We start from the raw sequence: 20,394 nt of genomic DNA, 5'->3' as shown, positions 1-20,394 counted from the left end.
CAGAGCCTCTTACCGTGTAGCAGATATTTGTTAGGAATTTTTTGTACTGTATGTAACTAGTTTAACCAGTTCATGTTGCCAAGCTAAACATTCCCTTGCTGTGCCATAATGTGTACAGTTGTTGAACCATGTTATAAACTTTTAAACTTAAAGTGATCCAAGATGACATTTTGTCTACAGTTGTAGGCATATGGTCATCTTAAAAGAATTGGGCCATTGCATTTTGAAACAACTGGCTAAATTTGTCGAGCTCAGGAGTATTTAGAAATTAAAGTGGAAGTCTTTCCTTTAAGGATTCCGAATGGCTCTGAGGTGCAGGAAAACTGAGAACCCAAAGTCTTGTTGAAACACATTTCTAAAACTGATATAGAAATAATCATCTTAGGAGAAATAGATTATAAGGACAGGCTCTTATATAACATGATGTAGTGGAAAGAGGGCTGGTCTTGGAATCAGGAAAGCAGGGTTTGCAGTTGGGTAGATACTAAGTGCTTAATGAATGAATGCTTGCTGATTGATTAATTATCAGTCTCACAGGGTTTTTTGAAGGAGGTGCTTTATAAAATCTTGAAGTAATTTGTAAATGTGAGTAGTGTTACATTTCTGATTAAGAGACTTTGGAATGTACATGTACTTATCTTTTTAATAATAATAATAACTGGCATTTACTGGCATGTATTACTTTAAGATTTGAGATGTTTGCCAATATTATCTCATGAAATACAAAAATTCTAAGAGATAGGTGCTCTTTATTTTTCCCATTTTACAGACTAGGGAACTCAGATTGAGGAAGGTTAAGTGACTCACCCCATCAAAAAAGCTAGTAAATATTTGGTGTGAAAAGTGTTCTTTTTTTCCTTTGAGCTAATTTTGAAGCTCATTCAAATCTCTTCTACATAGAAATGAATATTCCAGGTCATCATTAATATTAGAGATTAGCTTTTGAGATTAAAATTTTAGTCAAGTAAATTAAAAACACACATATCTGAGTCTGAATTTGAACTCAGATATTCTGGATTTTAAGTCTACTCTGCATACTTGTACCATTTAAGCTGCCTCTATTTAGAAGTGATGTGTGGGGGAAAAAAACAAAACTTTTTTCTTTGAATATAATAAATTTATGAATCTGGATGGTATGGGGGGGTGGTATTTTCTCTTGCCTTTTTAAAAATTTTGTTAAAGGAAAGAAAACAGGTACAAACTACATTTTTGGTTGTCTGCTGATTTTTTTCTTTGAGAGCAATCTAATTTGAAAACAACTGTTATTACCAATATTTATTTAATTTTATGAATTTTAACAAGAGTTTGGAAGATTTATGGATTTTTAGAGCTGAAGGTCAATTTCAACATCTAGTCCAACTGCTTGTTTCATGGATGTCTTGTCTTTGACTAAATCCCAAGGGTGAGATCACAGGTCCCACCAGTGATTATCTCAGTTCCATGTCTGATCATCCTACTCTGGAGTGGCTCTTTTTTTCTCCTGTCTCATAGTGGTGAGAAGCAGCAGACTTGGTTTAGTCTGATTTTATTGCTACCTTTTGGAACCTTACTGTTCACCATATGACTCAGTTTTTGAGTTATTTGTGTCTCTCAGAGATTTGGAGGGTGATCTGCTTTTGACAATTTGTTTAATAATCTTAATTATTCTTGCTAAACTTTAATCAAATGATGCTCTCAATCTTGACCCAAAGGCCCCTAAACTCATCCTAGCCTCTTCAAATTTAATTACTTTTAGAATTTTTTTCCTTACCTTCTCGAAGACCATAACATCAGGGAGATGATGGCTTGACATGCAGGTGAATTGGATTTAAGTGAGGGAGGGTGGTGCAAAGTCACCTGCCTCACTTTCCCCTCCAGAGCCCTCTGGGACCAGTGGCCAGGCATAGATCAGGATGACTGGATGTAGTGGGAGATCCTGGCATTTTTAAATTAAGGTCTTCCAACTGGTCTCAGTTTGACTGAGCTGCACCCATTCAGTGATTAAGACTAGTTAGCAATTGAGGCAAAGAATAGCCTCTTTCACCTGGTCAAAAAAAAAAAAAAAAAAAAAAAAAAGAAAGGAAAAGAAAATAAATCTGGGAGGGGAAACCCCTCAGGGTTTCTGGACAAAATAGAAATGATTGCTATTTACATTCACTCTTTTGTTTTAATGTATGTAGTGTAGGGTAAAGTATGTAGGGTTAATATAATATAATGTATAATGTTGATGTGTGTTGGTGGTATCAAAATATAATTTTAAAGTATGTGTTTTAGCTAATGATGATGATGATGATGAAAGTATATTTGAGTTAATTTTGTGACCAAAAGTAGAAGGATAAATCAACCCTATTTTGTCATTCTTCAAATCATAAGTCTTTCTATTGTCAATCCTTCCCCCACTCTTCTTCATTCTGTTACCCCCCCTCCTTATTTTAAGGGAATAGAAATTTTATGGTTTTTTTCTGCATGACTTTCTTCTTGAACTAATTTCTAACATGGAAAGGGTTTGTCTCAAGGAATGTATGAAAATAGTTACTATGTTGTATCTTGGTGGTTAGAAAAATGGTTGCTTTAAGATCTGAGTTTTAAGTACTGTCAGTGACATTTTATGTATGTGTGCATGTATATACATGCAGTATACACACATATAAATGTGGATGTATATAAATATAAATATATATGTGTATATAATACACATAAATACACATTCACAAACATGTAAAGTGATCATTGCCGCATGACTTAATTTTCTCAGTGCTTCCAAGCAATTTTATCTAGGCAGAAATTGAGAGGAATTGCTAATCTCTATCTATGAAGGGAATTTCCTTACTGATGGGAATTTCTCAGATTATAAAACAGTGAGTCAGGCCAAGAAAAAAATAAGCGTCCAATTTGTTCCTTTATAAGTAGCTTAAATGTTTTCTTGTAATTTTCTTGTAATCCATCATGTTATTAATTCAATTAGCAAATTTTCTTCAGAAAGTAAAATAGTCCAAGTCAAATTTATGTAAGTTAGAAGTTAATGGAGTAGTAATCATAGAGATTTTACTGTATTTTTCAAGATGACATAGCACAAAAGCTTAATGTATTCCAGGTTAGAAATGAATCTAGTTAATGTCTGATTTTTTGTACTGTATCTAACACTTTCACTTATATGTACAAATTTAGTGAAGCCTGTTAATCAGAATTACTTTATCAATTTTTTATGTTTTGGCTCCTTGCTTTCTTTTGCCTTTGTGAGCTTCCATTCTACTTGAATGGAAAAGGAGGGATGAAGAAGGGACTTGTCATTTCATTGGTAGAGGAAACTCCCAGGAGAAGAAACTGTCAGCAACTTCTTTGTAACTTACTATTTTAATTGTTCAGAGCATTGAGAAGTTAAGGGAGTTGCCTAGAGTTGTATTTAGGGTTAGAATCCAGAGAGTAGAATTCTAGTCACTGTCATCCATTAATTGCTTTACAAACAGTCATGGAGCGGTAGGCATTATTATTTTCCCCATTTTAGTCTACTAAAATACTCTGGTTATAAAACTGATCCTCTCCTATTTGGTATGACCCGACATGATTTCCCTATATAGTCATTTTTCTCAGAGGGTATTGACAAAGATTATGAGTGGAAGTCACTTAAGTGAATTTTAGTATAGCTTCAAAAAATCTTAGGTTAGAAATAAAAAGAAAATGTTGATTGTGTATAACTTAATGTTTTTTGCACTAATTAATGAAAGGATGTAGTAGTGTGTATAATAACCTATAGAACCAAAATTTTACCCTGTTTTTTCTCAACTCATGTTTTATAATTGTTTATGTGAACTGCACGGACGATGCCCATGTTGGAGGTGACAGAAGTTTGAGAGTGTTGAGAGAGCAATTCTCAAGGTGTCTGAAAGAGGGGAAGATGATCATGGGGGAAAAAATCTTGAGCTTATTATTCAAAAAAGTTGAAAGATATCATTATCTTCTAGTCCATATGCCTGCTTTCCCAGCTGCGTGTGATATGTATAGCATTAAAAGGCTGGTATCTGAAAGACATCCTTGAGAGAATATTAAAAGAGAAGAGTCAGGCTTTTGCAAGTAATATTCTAGAATAGATCACATCTTTACCGTTACACTAGTAAGTAATATGATAATTAAAAGATTCCACTGTGCTTTTTGTTTGTTGATTGTTAAAAAAAACCCCAAAAAAACAACATTTGATGTGGTAGAAAAGAATGTTGCCTTAAAGTGCCCCCTCCCATCAAACATTCCCCCATAAATATATCAAAGTTATACAAGATTCCTAATGTGATATAATAGGAAACTTTGTTCAATTGCCTGTTTTTTCATATCCTGTGAAGCATAAAACCAGGATACACATGTTCCTCAGAGGTGTTTACTGTAGTCATAGAGCAAAATCAGTGTAGGGTCAAAGTTGAAAGAGTGATTTTCTATAGATGATGAAACCTTCAATGTTTCCTTTTTTGCTAATGATATGATATTGATTACATCAAACACTGGAACATTGGAGAGCTTTCTAAATGAGATCTATGGTTTTTTGTTTTGTTTTTTGATCTCTGAGATAAGAGAGTCCCTGGAATTTGTTTTTGTTTTTTTGTTTTATTTTTTAAATTAAAGCTTTTTATTTTTAAAACATATGTATGGATAATTTTTCAATATTGACTCTTGCAAAACCTTATGTTCCATAGTTTCCCTTCCTTTCCCCCCATCTTCTCCCCTAGATGTTAGGAAATCTAGTATATTTTAAATCCAATAGATGTATACATATTTATACAATTATCTCGCAAGAAAAATCAGACCAAAAAGGAAAAAAATTAAAAAGAAAACACAATGCAAGCAAACAACCACAAAAAGAGTGAAAATGTTATGTTGTGAACCACCCTCAGTTCCCATAATCCTCTCTGGGTGTAGATGGCTCTCATCATCACAAGATCATTGGAACTGGTCTTCAATCATTTCATTGTTGGAAAGAGTCACGTCCATCAGAATTCATCGTTGTAGAATCTTGCTATTGCCATACATAATATATCTATGGATTTTCAAAAGAATTTGGTCTAATTTATCCAATCAGGAAAAACCAAATCGAAAAAAATACCTTTTGTCCACACTGTGATTTACAATGTGATAGGCAACCTTATGGGGTTTGTTCATTGGTATACCTCTATCTTAGGTCCTGCCATTAGAGAATGAACGGGGCCCAGAATTGAAGAGGAGGGTGGGCAATATTATCTCTGGGAAGTTGGCAAGTTCTCTTAATAACTTTAAGCTTTCCTCTGAAATAAAGGTCTATCTTTTAAATGCCGGTATTCCAGCCGGTATGCCTTAGCTTTGAATTATGAAATTCTGCAGCATTTGACGAATTAAATTTGAATGGTAGATGAGCAGATATTCAAAGAACTATCTGGGAGAATTGGTATAAATATAGTATTGTAAAGAATATCATTAAAGAAAAAAAGATGGGTTGGTCACCTGGCAAGAACAAGGGACAATGATGGAGCCCACTTGTTCCATTTTATTAAGATTGAAGGTTGGCCAGGGGACTAATGTCTACTTATTGGGTATGCTGTGGAGAGGATTGTTGTTTTCTTATTGATTGAGGTAGATGATTTAGGAAATCTCTTCTAACTCCTGAGATCCATGTTGGACCAGATAGCCCCTTTCAGTGCTGACAGTCTGTGAATGCTAGGCCTTAAGAAAAGGAAAAGTTTTATACTTTAACATATTTAACATGAATTGGTTAACCTGCCATCTGGGGGAAGGGTTGTGGGGAAAGAGGGAAAAAATTGGAACAAAAGGATTTGCAACTGTCAATGCTGAAAAATTACCTATGTATATATCATGTAAATAAAAAGCTATAATAATAAAAAAATAGGAAAGGAAAAGTTTAATACTATACATGTATATATGCTACAAAATTACTTTATCAAATAGATTAAAACAGCAGAAATTGGTGAGTATTAGATCCAAGAGTTTGGATTAATATTAGTTATTTGCAATCTTTTAATTTTTTTAGAGTGACAAAAACAATATTTTAGGAATATTAGGAAACTTTAATATCTGTTTATACTATCCATATAATAAAAATATTTCATATTCTGTTTTCATGAGTACTCTACAACTAGAGAAATTCATATCTGTTTAGTATGTGGCTGTGAAAGAATAGTATATTTATGTACATTATTGTGGAATAAATTAAGTCACTAACTGTAATCCCAACTATTTTAATTTTCAAACTTGCTTGTGTGTGTGTGTGTGTGTGTGTGTGTGTGTGTGTGTGTGTGTGTGTGTGTGTTTGCATGCTTTCATGCTGCTTTTCCTTAAAGGAAAGCAGTTGGAACACATTATAAAGCTATAAAAATATATTTTATAATAGGCATATAGAAATGATTTTGTTGTTATAGTTGAAAGAGTATAAGGATGCTTTTTGTTGAGGGTTTGAAAAGTATCGATTTTAGAGCTCTTGTTTTTTTCTATATTGCCTCTTCTCTCCTTCCCTGCCCTCCTCCCCTGAAAAAAAAATGACCCATATCTGTGTGGTTTCTTTTTAAAATTGATGTATCATAGTGTAAGTATTGCTTCACAATACTGATTTTGTTCTTGGGATCCAAGATGTATTTATTTCATGCTGTCTTTATGTGGTAAGGGAGAGTGATGACAGAATCAGCGATCAAAGCTTTCACTGAAAATGCTTCTAAAGGCTTTAATTGACCCTTTCAGTAATTCTTCAGAAAATAAAAATCTGAACCTTTATCATGACCCATTGAGGGCATGCACCATACATACCTTCAGGCATGGATAATGTTGGAACATTGCAGTGGTGGTTAAAGTTTTATGGATGTTCTAAAAATATCGTTAGTTGTCCTCATGCAAACTTCTCATGTCCTCATTTTGTAAAATAAAAATCTAGCTGGAATATTTCCCATCTGACTGTGTTTTCACTTAATAAAAATTATTCAAAATGGCTGCACTAGTTCTTCTACAGCTTCATGTTGCTTAACAGTTTTCTCTAAAGATTTTTTTTTTGGGGGGGTCCCATTATTACAGTGGAAATATTAAACATGCTATGGTATCCTTTTTTTTCCCCTGAGGCAATTGGGGTTAAGTGACTTGCCCAGGGTCACAAAGCTAGGAAGTGTTAAGTGGCTGAGATCACATTTGAACTTGCATCCTCCTGACTTCAGGGCTGGTGCTCTACCCACTGCTTCAACTAGCTGCCCTTCTTATTAGTCTTACAAATATATATTGCATTATGCAATAAAACCTAGAATTGCAACCAGGAGTCCCAGGTCTGCTGAAGAAATGGAAGTGACTCATATATCTTCCTCTCTTCCATTTTTTTGTATAAATAATCCCCAAACATAATAGGTAACATTATTATGATAATTTGAGATATACAAGATACATTACATGTGTTATTGCGATTAGGTCTTCACAGCAGTCCCATGAGATAGATACTATTATTTTCCCTCATTTTGCAAAAAAAAAAAAAAAAAAAAGAAATCTAATGTGACCTACAGTTTCCAGTTGGAAGGAGGAGGGTGAAAACCCAAGTCTTAAGTCTCTTATTTGTTTCAGAATGACTTGCTTCATTTAGCTGGAAGACTTGATGCTAATTCTTCCAGACATACAGCTTTTTTTCATTCTTCATACATTCATGTGACATCAACACATTTTTCATTTCTGTTTGTTCTGACAGCTTCTGCTTTTGTTATTTTTGTCTGTCTTAGACTACAAACTTCCTGAGGTCTATTTAACCTCTTTTGTGGAATGTCTATCATAGTTCCATGCACAAATATATAGGGTAAATGTTTTGATATTTTTTTTTGCCTAAATACAAATATTGCATATTGAATGATTTGAAAATTGTGAGACATTTCATTTGTCCCCAGTGGTTTTCTGATATGGAATTTCAGATCCTACTAGTAATGTGCCAAACAGTGCATTATTTTGTCTAAATTATCTTGTATTTACTTTGAATTTATGTTGTATACGTGTATTTACATGTTGTCTCCCGTAATAGAACCTTAATTCCTTGAGATTTAAATTTTTTGTATAACTCTAGCACTTGGCATATAGTAGGGACCTAATGATAGGTACTACTTGATTAAATTCTTGGTACTAGTTGTATACGTTACTTGTAAGTACCTCAGGGATTTTCTTTTGCCTCTTTTTGTATCCCTTCCCTTTGTACTATTCCTGGAAAGTTAATATTTATTGCACTGAATTGAAGGAATATGTGTATCCTGAAAGAGATTGCTTGGAATGCCTGAGATCCTCTCCAAATGTAGTTTAGAAGAGTATACTCTCTTCAGCATATCATTCTTTCAGGGACCTGTTTACAACTTAGAATGAACTTCTATTTTTATCTATTTGCCTGTCTCTTTCTGTCTCCCTGATTCCCCATCTTAATATTTAAAAGTCTAATATTTTCTTTTTTCCCCGTATGGTCTTTCCTTCCCCCCCATATATTTGATCATTTATTTTCTGTCATAATTTCAAGGTGTGCCCTGCCTTTGACTTTGTCAAAAACTCCACTGATACCCTCTTTAGCATTACCCAAACACTATTTAAAAAAATAGTTTAAAAATCATTTGGCCCCAAAACATTTTTCATTAGTCCTTTTCATGCAACTTTTCTCATCAAATACTCTTTTGCTCCATGTTTATGCAAATAAATAAATAAAATGTTATAAGGCACATTTAAGTAGGAAAAAAAAAAGAATACTGATGGTGGAATGCTAAGAATACCAGGCTAAGAAGTTGTTACTGGATTGGTTGTTAAGAGGGAGTCACTGATATTTTTAAGTAGGGATGTGGCCTGATTTGAATCAGATTTGAAGCTAAAATTCTGCTTATGTCATATTTGGGTTTTAAACTCAAAAAAAAATCTTGTTTATCATAAAGTCAGAATGTTTTGTGGCTATATCTAAAATTTAAATCTACCCTCAAAGGTTGGGGATTTGTGACCACTGAGAATATTTAAAACAATGTGCCTCAGCCTCAAAATAATTCCAGAATAAAATTTTCTGGGCAGTGTTTGCCTCATGGAAATAACTATGTAGCTTCTCAAGATGGCAGCTTTTGAAGGGAACAGTGCTTATTTGAATGCATATGTTATGTTGCATTAAAAAAAAAACCAATTAAATCCATTGTTCTTAGTGCCTCATAGTCAGTCTTCACACATATCTTTAGAGACTTAATGTTCATTGACTTTGCCCACAGAAAAAAGCAAACTTTAGGAATGGCACTGTTTTATAATTGGGGATTGAAGTCAAATCCCTGGTTATTGGTTGGTGTTTGAATCAGTGATGACGTTAGAGCAACCATAGTGTACTTTATATTAATTATTTAAACAATATTCATGTTATGCATAATAAATGGGAAGCTCAGAGATAATATAGTCGTTCTAAACTGTTGAAAGAGCCAAGGGCAGAGGGGATTAGGATTCAAAGTCATAGTTGTTTTGTTTCTCCTACATTCATGTGCCATTTTGCTACTTGTAAGCTGTTTTGTAGGACCCACGAATCTTTCAAACCTTGAGTTGATGGTGTTGTTTTTATAAATCCATTAGAAAAATCAAAGTGCCAATAATGGCAAGTCTTTTTTTATTTTTATTTTAGACAACAGGGCATCTGTTGAAACAATTCTGATAGTTTTACATTTACCTGAAAACAGAATTTCTGTTTAATCCATTATCTCAAATACTCCTTAAAAAAAAGAAAGTGTGATCTTACCATTTCGTTGTTTAGGTGTGCGTTTGACACAGGATTTTAGAGCTGAAGGACATCTAATCTTAGCCCAAATTTATAGCTCCTTGTCTAAAACCATGGAGGAAAACAGTGGAATTAAAGATAACTATTTGCTGAAGTAATTTTCAATAAAATAATGTGGTAATTTAGCTTGTGCTTCATGGATATATTTGTTTGATGAACTTAGAGAATTATAGAATCATTAATTCTAGAGCTGAAAAAAACTTAAAATTATCAATTTATCAAGGAGGAAACTGAGACTTACAGAGTTTAAATAGTTTGTTCATAGTCCCTCAGCTTATAACTATCATTATTAAATCATTATTTTAAAAAAAAGGCTTCTCGATTTCTAGCTTAATATTTTTCTTTCCTTACAACAGTGTTAAGCTGCCTTTTTACCTAAGGCTGTGATTTCCCTCTCTTGTCCAACCCTTCAACACATTTTTTTTTTTTCTTTCTAAATCAGGTAAATGCTTCTAGGTGTGATGTCATTCTTATGATATATAAGGCGTGTTCTTTAATGAAGATAAAATATCTAAGTTATGAATGTGAGCTTTGGGTACTTTTATAAGATCAAAAGTTACAACTGAATTAATTAAACACAGCAAAGGGTAACTAGGTAGCAGAGTGGATACAGTGCTGGGCCTGGCAGCAGGAAGACTCATCTTAAGTTCAAATCCAGCTTCAGATACTTAATTAGCTGTGTGATTCTGGGCAAGTCCCTTAACCCTGTTTGCCTCAATGTCCTTATCTGTAAAATGATCTGGAGAAGGAAATAGCAAAATATTCCAATATCTTTGTCAAAATAACAATAGCCACCCTAAAAAAGGCCTCAATAAGTCAGACACTACTGAAAAATGACTGAACAACAAAAATATAGCAAACATTCAAGAGGCACTATATTTTTTCACAGGGCTCATAGAAAGCTAAGGAGTAGGGAGGTTTGTTGCTTTGCTTATGGTTAGTCAATCATTGAATGCCAAAGGTATCATTTGAACCTAGGCCCTCTCATTCCAGAGCCAGTGCTTTTCCTACTGTGCCATGTAAACATACTGTTTTTTTTTTAAAGAACAAATTTCAAAGCAGTGCACAAGAGCTACAATTACCCCCAATAATCCATAACTGTAATCTCAGTTTAATGGGATCCTCAGATTTTGATCAGAATGTTATTTTTCATTTTATATCCAGAGTTTTCTTTCAGAATCTGACCCTGCCAGGCTAGTACATTGCTTCAGAATTTCAGAATTAAAAGTCCCTCTGGGTAATTTTTCTCAGTTACCAGTAGCTTCTCTTGTTTTTTTTTTTTTTTTTTTTTTTTAGCCTCAGGTGATGAATTCACCCTGATGAATTCACTCTGCTTTAGCTGTTAGAGCTAATTAAAGGGATGACCTTAGTTTGTCTTTATATAAATGTCTGTCACTAATGGTACCTCTTTTTTTCTGTTGTGGCAGAAGCAGAAAAAGTAAGTAAAAGACATGTAAGTGGGTCTCCATTTTGAGAATGTAAAATTACTCTAATGCTTCTCAAACTAGATCATTTTTCTGTTTTTTTTTTTTTTTAATGGGAGAATGAAATAGTTTCCCTTCCCAGCATTCCCAACAGCTGTTAATATGGGAATTTGTTTAAACAAATTTATATGCAGCAATTTCTCTTTGTAAATCTTTAGAAACTTGAAATACAGATGTAGGATTTTTTTTGAAACCCTCTTCCTTAAACATGTATTTCACCAAAGAACAACTTATGAGCAACATTTTAAATTTAGATTGAAAGTGAGAAGAGTTTTCAGATAACACAATAAAACAAATCAATTTAAGCTTTGTGCTTGAATAATCTTTTAATTAAAGTTACATTTCTTGAAACAAAAGCAGAGGGGCAGCTAGGTGGTCAGTGGATAGAGCACCAGCCCTGAGTTCGAAAGGACCCAAGTTCAAATCTAGTCTCACACACTTAACACTTATAGCTGCGGGACCCTGAGCAAGTCACTTAACCCCAATTGCCTCAGCAAAAAGAAAGAAAAGCAGACATTTACTTTGTTTCATAATGAATGGTACTTTATGCTCTAAAAAGTCATTAACATTTGTGTAATTGGAAGTAATATTTAGTAAAATTTTTATTAAGATTCATAGATTGATAGGGTTTATTCATTTTTTTTTAATTTTTGGGGGAGGCAATTGGGGTTAAGTAATTTGACCAGGATCATACAATTAATGTTAAGTGTCTGAGTTCATATTTGAACTTGGGTCCTGATTTCAGGGCTGGTGCTCTATCCACTGGGCCATCTAGCTGCTTCCTTATTCATTCTTAAAATAAAAATTACTACTGACCAAAGAAATGTCATATGGCTCAGCTTTGTTTACATATTGTGCATAAAGTACATAAAGTGCTTTGGTATAGAAGCTAGAAACTACATTATTGTTTCCATCTATTGATACTGATTGTTGATAGAATCATAGAATTTTAGAAAGCAGGAAGAAATATTTGAGATCATCTTTAATAGAGAACTGGAGAAGTTGTGTAACTTGTATATGGCAACAGGCTGGTGAATAGCAAAACTAAGAATAAAATCTGGGTTTCCTAATACTTAATGCTAAGACACTAAAGGCAACTGATTAAGAAGCTAACTCATGGGAGGAAGAAAAAATATATTTTTATAACTGTAAAGATAGAATAATTTTAAAAAAGTTAACTCATCTGGTTAAATGATGAGGGAAATATCTTTAAAATCTCCAGATATTTATTAATTACTTACTGTGGAACACTAGGCTTTGTGGGATGTCCAAAAAAACTGAAAAGAGATATGGCCCTTGCTCTTAGGGAACATATATGCGTCATAAAATGGAATAGCACAAGATCAAACATGACCAACTGCCAAAACATGTGGTACATACATAAAATAAGTGTTTAAAGAATAGAGACATCATAAAGTTCTCTCATTTTAAGTGCTTGTTACTTAAAATAAAACAAAACACAAAGCCAGTGAAGTTTAAAGTTTTCTCCAAATGATAGTTACATGTGTCTTGGATGGTGATGATTGTGAAAGGAAGAGATGGGAAAATCTGCTCCCTTTACCATTGTACTGGCCTGATTATTGCCTGATTGTAGTAACCTCTTGGAGTTTTCCTGCCTTCCTACCAACTCATGTTTCCTGCCTCTGTTAGAATTACCGTTTTTTTTTTTTTTTTTTTTAGTAGGGAACTAATCAAAAGCATATTTAAAAATTCTAATTATTTTAAACATAATACTCTGTTCCTTTTCTTTATTGAGGATCATATTGGGGAATTGTGGTTCCTAAAGACTATGCCCATGAAACACAAGTTCTCATGGTTCTTTCTAGTTGAAATGATTTCTAGTATCATTTCTATCATAATATTCTATATGTTCTCTGAGGATCAGTTTAGCTAAATGGGGAGAAGCTGCTTATTTACTATTAAGTTGGCTAGTAAATGATAGCTGATGGCTTTTTAAACCATGTTAACCTGTTGTTTTAGTTGAATTTCAATACCATCATTCCTCTTTCATGGCCCCTTCTGGTAATCTTATAAGTCTGTGCATCCCTTCTTGGAATAATGGTTTTAAATGAATAAAATAGAATGCACAGGATTAGAAAGAATTATATTGAAATGTTTATTATATATTTAATTGAAACATGTTTATCAATATCTATCTTATCTATCATCTCTCTATCTTATCTATCTAAACATATTTCACAAATCTCAGGTTAAGAACTCCTGCCCAATGTGAATTGAGTATCAAAAAATAGAAAAACTTTTTACATGAATGTACATGTAACTATAAAATTCTGGGGTTCTATTTATTATTTTTAAAAATTAGTTTGTAGAAGATAGTAATTTATTTCTTTGATTTCCTCTGAAAGCCTTTTCTTTGTATTTATCTATTAAAGACTGATTGTCTTTAATCTAATCAGTAAAGCCTTTCCTGAATCCTGACCTCCTCGGTGCTTTCCTCATATAGCACTTAGTTTTGACTTTCTCAGTAGAACTTAACTGTAAAATCCTAAATTATATGATGTCTATTCCTTTATCATTTTTTTTTTCCTACTAAACTGTAATATCCTTGAGGACAGGGATCATGTCTTAGATCAATTCCTTGGCACTTGTTATTATAATAGATAATTATTGAATGAATTATTGAAGGGGCCAGAGAAGATGAAAAGAGTTCAAGTGATTTTTGTTTAAGGAGGATGTATTTTCTCCCTCATCCTCCCACTTATTTTCTGGAGGATTTGAGCTAAATTCCAAACATCCAAAGGAAAGTAGAGGGATTAGGTGTTGCCAGGCACCTGAGATGGATGAATTGATTACCATGATTGGACACTGAATTTGCCATAGATTTCCTGGCAGTTAAGTTTTATAGCCTTTTTTTTTTTTTTTGGAAAAAAGAAGGCATACACTTTCATCTGTAGAGTTCAGGTTCAATGCACTGATTTGTTGAGAAGGAACTTAAAGTTAAAAGCTTCTTGAATCAAGCATGTGCCATCTTATGAAATCCATCATTTTCATTACCAGTCTAGGAATTTGGGCTGATTTCCAGGATATTTGTGATTTTCAGGCATAAACATGCAAAGGTATTTTCAAACATACCCTTTTCACCTCTATCTTCCCTTTTTTATTTCTTATGGCCTTATGAGAGGCATACCTGTGCCTTTTTCTGTACTGTTAAGTCTTTTCAGTAAGCAAGGATTTATTGAGAATGTAGACGAAGCAGAGATATTGTATATTAATGCTCCTCTCTATATAATCTTAAAAAAAAACAAACTACATGGTCCCTATGTAGTTTTTATGTCTTAAGTTTTTATGTCAATAGCCTGTATAGAAGCATAGAAGAGAAGATTATTTTTAAATAAATGGAGTGGGCTGTGTTTCTTATTTCCTGTGGTGGGTATCATTTTCTGCTAGAGAAAAATGGTATCAAAGCAAAATATGTCACATAGTCAGTTAGAACAAAACCCCAAAAGCCATTCAGTCTAACCCAAACTTGATGAAGAATTCTTTCTATAACATTTTCAATAAGTGTTTCATCAGATTTTTGTGGGAAGAATTCCAGTGATGGGAGGACTGACTACTTACCAATATACCTGTTCTTTTTATGTAACTTTATGTAATTTTCTCTTATCTTGACAATGCTTTAGGGTTTTAAAAATGTTTTCAGATGCTTTCATTTCTATCTTGTATATTAACACCACAAACAGCTGCAAATTCTTATATTTTTACGATTCCTTCTCTTTGAGACTACCCTTAGATTCTTGTATATAGTTATTTGCCTGTTTATTAAACTGCAAACTCTTTTGGAGTAATCACCCCTCTTTGTATCAGAATCCTGCCTCATAGTAAGCTCTTAATAGATGCTTGTTGTCAGCTTACTGGAGTTGTTTGGGGTGAATTTGTTTAGGTTTAACTTGGGAACAAAATGAGACACTTAGAAATTACTGAAAGTTTATTTTATTTTTAAATAATAGCTTTTTATTTTTCAAAATACATGCAAAGATAGTTTTCAACAACCCTTGCCAAACCTTATGTTGCAAATTTTTCTTCCTCATCTTCAGGATAGCAAGCAATCTAATATAGGTTAAACATATGCAATTATATTGGAGTTTATAAATTAATAAAAGGAATGTAACATTTTAAGTTAAAAGGGGTTTACTTAGTGCTTAATATAGTAAGATTAAGTAACAATGGATACTGCAACATTTAGTTTCCATAGACTGGTCGGTCCTCTTGTCTCTATGGAAATTCATCTGGTCAGCGGGCCAAAGTATGGTAATTCGGTGATCTTCAGATATCTACCAAATTGGAGGGAGCCTGATTCCGTAGAAGTAGGAATTCTCATGCCTTTAAGTATCTAGGAAGCTGTCTTAAGACAGGCAGAAGCCCTATCATTATCAATAAATCCTTTTTGCATCCCTTTGACAGGAAAAGGAGATACCTGACAGATAATGATTCTGTGATAGGTTCTTGGAGGTTGTATTAATGGAATGGAAAAGTGTGATGATGGATTGTGTTTCTGGGATCTCAAGAACCTCTTAGAGAAGTTGAGAGAGAATCATTGCCAGAAGGTTGGCCAAAACAAATGATTTGAATAACTCATAAAACTATCAAAGAGAGGCTACAAATTTTATCATTGGCTAAAGTACTTACGCCAGTGTAATAATATTTTAAGTTTTGAAATATCTAGCATAGAACATTATAGTTTGCCTAAGAATTGAGACTTGTAAAGGGGAGGGGCTGGCTAAAAAAAATACAATCGATATTTGATTTAGCTAGAGATAAGGAAGAGGATAGATGAAAGAAAACTGGTATCAGGTAAAAGTAATGATGGAGTTGGGTGCCAAGAAAATTTCTTGTAACATGATTGATTATAGACTGAACTGTTGAGTCTTGGGTTTGTGAGAGCAGATTTTTGAATGCTCATTCTGACAATTTCCAGCCATGTGGATGCTGGGCAAGTCAATTCTATCTCAGTCTGTTTCTTTCTTTGTGAAATGGTTATGTCCATCCTATTTCAGTCACTGGGTTGTTGTGAGGAAAGCGTTTTGTAGACTATTGTTGTTCTCCTGTCAGTTGTGTCTGACTCTTCCTAATCCCATTTGGAGTTTTGGCAAAGATATTGCAATAATTTGTCATTTTCTTTTCTAGCTCATTTTACAGATAGGGAAACTGAGACAAACAGGGTTAAGTGACTTGCCCAAGGAAACAGCTAGTAAGTGTCTCAGGTCAGATTTGAACTAAAGAAATTGAGTTTTCCTGACTCCAGGTCTGGTATTCTTTATCCACTGTATTGCCTAGCTGCCTTTTATAGATATTATAGATTATATACATATAGACATTTATACATAAACCCATACATATAAGTGAGTTTCTGTTAATAATTAGCCATATTAGTGATTAGGGTTATTACTATTAATATTAGTAATTTTGAAATTAATCATTTTAGTTTGTCAGTCAGCAGCCATTTATTAAGCGCTCTATCCACAGTTTAAGGTATAATGTTATAGTTGGAAATTTACTATTAGTTCGTTACATCTGCATCTGCTTCATTTGGATTAGCCGAGAGGAGGGAAATGAGTAAAGAGAATAACTTCATGGTAAAACAATGTCCTTTTGTTTGTCGGTGCCAGAGAGTAGGTGTCTGGTTTCACCTTAGGAATGGGCCTTTCTGCTGTTTTTTACAAGCATGGTAGAATACCGTTTTTTAAAAAAAAATGCTGCTCATTATTGCACAGTTTGGCTTGGTGCCACAGGCCAATTCTTTTCCCTCTGCCTCCTAAAACATCACTAGTACATGTAATCAAGCCTAATATCTCACTATTAGCTCAAGTAAGTCACTTCCTTTCTGTAGGACTTAGTTTCCCCTATCTGTAAAATGACTGCATTCTCCTTGTTCCCTGGAGTCTCCACTCAGCCCCAAACTTTTAAGATATTTTCCTGGCCCCCAGCATCAGTTTTATAACTGATAATATAATAATTTATTACCATGCTCCTTTTGAAATGCTAGTAGATGTTTGTTTCTGACAGAAAGTTTCTTTTTCCGATAGTATAATTTAGCAGAGCCAATAAATTAATGATATTCCTTCTTTTTTTGTTTGTAATAACTATTGGTAGCTTTTGTGTTCCATGTCCCTCCCCCTCCTTTAGTTAACTTGGGTTAGTAGTAAAGCATTTTTGTGCTAAAGTATCTTGCAGTAACTTACTCAAGTGTAGCCTCAAAACCTTAATTATATGTGGAATGTCAAGAATGCCCAGTGTTGTTTTCCTTTATAATGAGATAGTGAGCGTCTAATCATTTTATTCAAATATTAAAACATTCTTTGTTGCTCTAGCATTTGGCTTGCTGCTTAACTTATTCATGGAAAATTAATGTAAAGCCCAACATATTTTATATTTAATAACCTCTGACTATTTTGTTTGACAAAAGAAATATCTGTTTAAAGACAATATTCAGGTTACATTCTAACATACACTCCCTCTCCCCTTCCTTGTCTCTTCTCTCCCTTTTTTTTTTAGGGAGCAAAAAGTCTATTAAAGATGTTAAAAGCTGTATTGAAGAAGAGTCGAGAAGGAGGAAAGGGAAGCAAGAAAGAGTCAGGTATGCATGTGAACAGTTTCTGTCTCAGAATGTCTCTGTCCATTGTTTTAGTTTCTTGGTCTCTAGTTAATTTAGTAGGGAAAACTATACCATATTTTCTTACTGTTTTTGTTCATTCTTTCAATTGTCTCTGACTCTTTGTGACCCCATTTGGGATTTTCTTGGCAAAGATACTGAAGTGGTTTGCCATTTCCTTCTCTGTCTATATACTCTATATACCATATTCTGAACAATTAATACGCCATTCTTCTTCTCTGCCTGTCTGATAGCTTTGGTTTTAAGAATCCGATGTATTTCTAGTCTTATGGATTAGATTTATTTGATCCCCCAAGTGCCATTGCCCTTCCTTTCCCTAAGAACACTATATTCTGAATATATTTACATATGTATATATCTCCCCTAAAAGAATGGATGCTCTTATAGAGCAAAGATTGTTTCATTCTTAGGATTTATGTTTCTTTGCACAGTGCTTGGCATTGGGCAGGCACTGAATTGATGTTTGTTGAATGACCCAAGAGCATAGGCCCATATATTTAAGACTGCCCAGAGTTAGATGCTTTTCTCAGCTCAAAAAGCAGCTGAGAAACTCCTGGGAGTAGATGTTTTATTGAGCTCAGAAGGCATTTCTCAGTCCAGTTCGAGAAATGACTTCTTGAAAATTGAGTTTAGAGTAAATGTACCTAAATCCTAATTCTTCCTCAGGAGAACTGACATAGGATAATTTTAAAATTCCCAAAAGCTTTGTTATCTAGATTACAGATATCCATGACTGTATGTAACTAAGAATCTAGTTTCTAGAAAATATCCTCTCTTTTTCTTATGTGAACAGATTTATTATATTTAAGCAAGTGCTGGCTAAAAAGCAGTTACTATCCTTTTATAGAGGATCAAGTTTTGCCAGAGCAGGTGCAGAACCACTTAATGCTAGGTCACTAGTTCCACTTGTAATGAGAACTACTTAATTTGGCTTGAATTTCATTCCTACTATATAATTTTGTCCAAATATACATATATACTCTTTTATTTTAATGACTTTCAAAGTAGGGCAAACCAGAAAGAAAATTCTGTGTGACAAGTCACTCTAGTAGATTTTTTTTGATGACTTATAGATAGCATATTTTTCTTGCCTAGGAAATACCTATGGTGTACCTAAATTGTATAATCAAAATCTCTTAGACCTAATTTACTTTTAAAGGGGAGGGGGAAAGGAAAGGAATAAGTATTTATATAGTACTTACTGTGTGCCACTTTACAGATACCTCATTGGATCCTCAGAAGAGCCCCTCAAGGTACATGCTGTTATAATCCAATACAATTGAGTAAATTGTGGCAAGCAAGAGAGTCACACAGTTCTTAGATATCTTGAGGGTGAATTTGATCCCCGATATTCCTTATTCTAAGCTTAGCACCCATATCCTATGCCATCTAACTGTCTTCAATACAGTGATGAGTGAAATCTCTCATAAAAGTCTCTGGTGTTGTGGTTAATGTGATTTTTCCAGTTAACTGAGTTATAATTGAAATTATGACCAAAAACTCATAAAACTTATAGGCTTTATGAGTTTGGGGTTATAATTTCAATATATGTAATCAATATGGCAATGCACATTTACTAAAAATAATTTAAATGTCCTTCAAACACAAAAGCCAAACTCTTGGATTTAGGAGACATTTCAGTCAAGGGATATTATTAAGACTATCTCTTGAAAGGCAGTGTAGAGCTATGGATTGAGTTCTGGGCTCTGGATTTAGGCAGCAAGAGTTCAGATCCTGCCTAAAACACTTAATAGCTGTGTAACTTTGCATAAGTCACTTACTCTCTCCCAGCCTCATTTTCCTGATTTGTAAAATGAGGTAATAGTCAGCAGTCACTTATTAAGATTTTTGTGCTGATCGAAACTCCATTATATTTTAGGTGTTGGGGATCTTAAGACAAAAATAGCTTATATTTTTTCAGATAGTAATAGTTCCTATTTCCCAGAATTATTATGAGAATTAAGTGACATGCATATATATAGATATATAAATGTGTATTACACATACAATGCATGTATAGGCATTTATTGTACATATGCATGTGTGTGTATAATGTATATATACATATATAATGTGTGTAACTATACACACACACACATAGACACAGAGTGATGCAGAGCTTTGGCTATCTTAAAGTGCATGTAAGTGTAATTTATATTTATCATTGAACCTTTATTCATAAGTTATTATTGTCGTGGCAAAAAAAATTTTTTTTTTTAAAGCTTGTGGAGATTTAAGGTCTTGTACTAAAATAGCCTTTAAATCATATTGTGAAACCTGAACTGTGTACTAAAATTGAAGCAAAGTTTGGAAAGAGGTCTGTAATAAATCTCTTAATTCTAGAATAAATTTTAAAATAAAGGTCTTCCTCTTTTTTCTTTTTATAATAAGAACATGAAGACAGAGTTTGCCTCCTTAACAGAGGTCTACTAGGAGTTAATTACTGTTGTTAGTTTGATGAGAGGCCTAGAATCTCTCCCCAGTACTCCCACATAGACACCAGTCTTCTTGGACACTTCTTTCTCTCTCCTGGG

The 20,394-nt window shown here is 33.6% G+C and overlaps 1 protein-coding gene across 1 annotated transcript in view; it reads left to right on the top strand.

Moving 5' to 3' along the window:
* The window catches only part of TANC1 (tetratricopeptide repeat, ankyrin repeat and coiled-coil containing 1), a 253,610-nt gene that overhangs the window by 59,396 nt on the left and 173,820 nt on the right, over positions 1 to 20,394 (top strand). Inside the window, exon 2 of the mRNA XM_051986328.1 lies at positions 17,743 to 17,824. Coding sequence (XP_051842288.1) covers positions 17,764 to 17,824 — 61 coding nt within the window. The 5' untranslated portion in view covers positions 17,743 to 17,763. The remainder of the gene's footprint in view (positions 1 to 17,742; positions 17,825 to 20,394) is intronic.

This window comes from Antechinus flavipes, chromosome 3 (assembly GCF_016432865.1).
Source record: "Antechinus flavipes isolate AdamAnt ecotype Samford, QLD, Australia chromosome 3, AdamAnt_v2, whole genome shotgun sequence".
NCBI lineage: Eukaryota > Metazoa > Chordata > Mammalia > Dasyuromorphia > Dasyuridae > Antechinus > Antechinus flavipes.
Note: the sequence above shows the minus strand (reverse complement) of the source record. Positions and strands in the feature narration are given on the sequence as shown.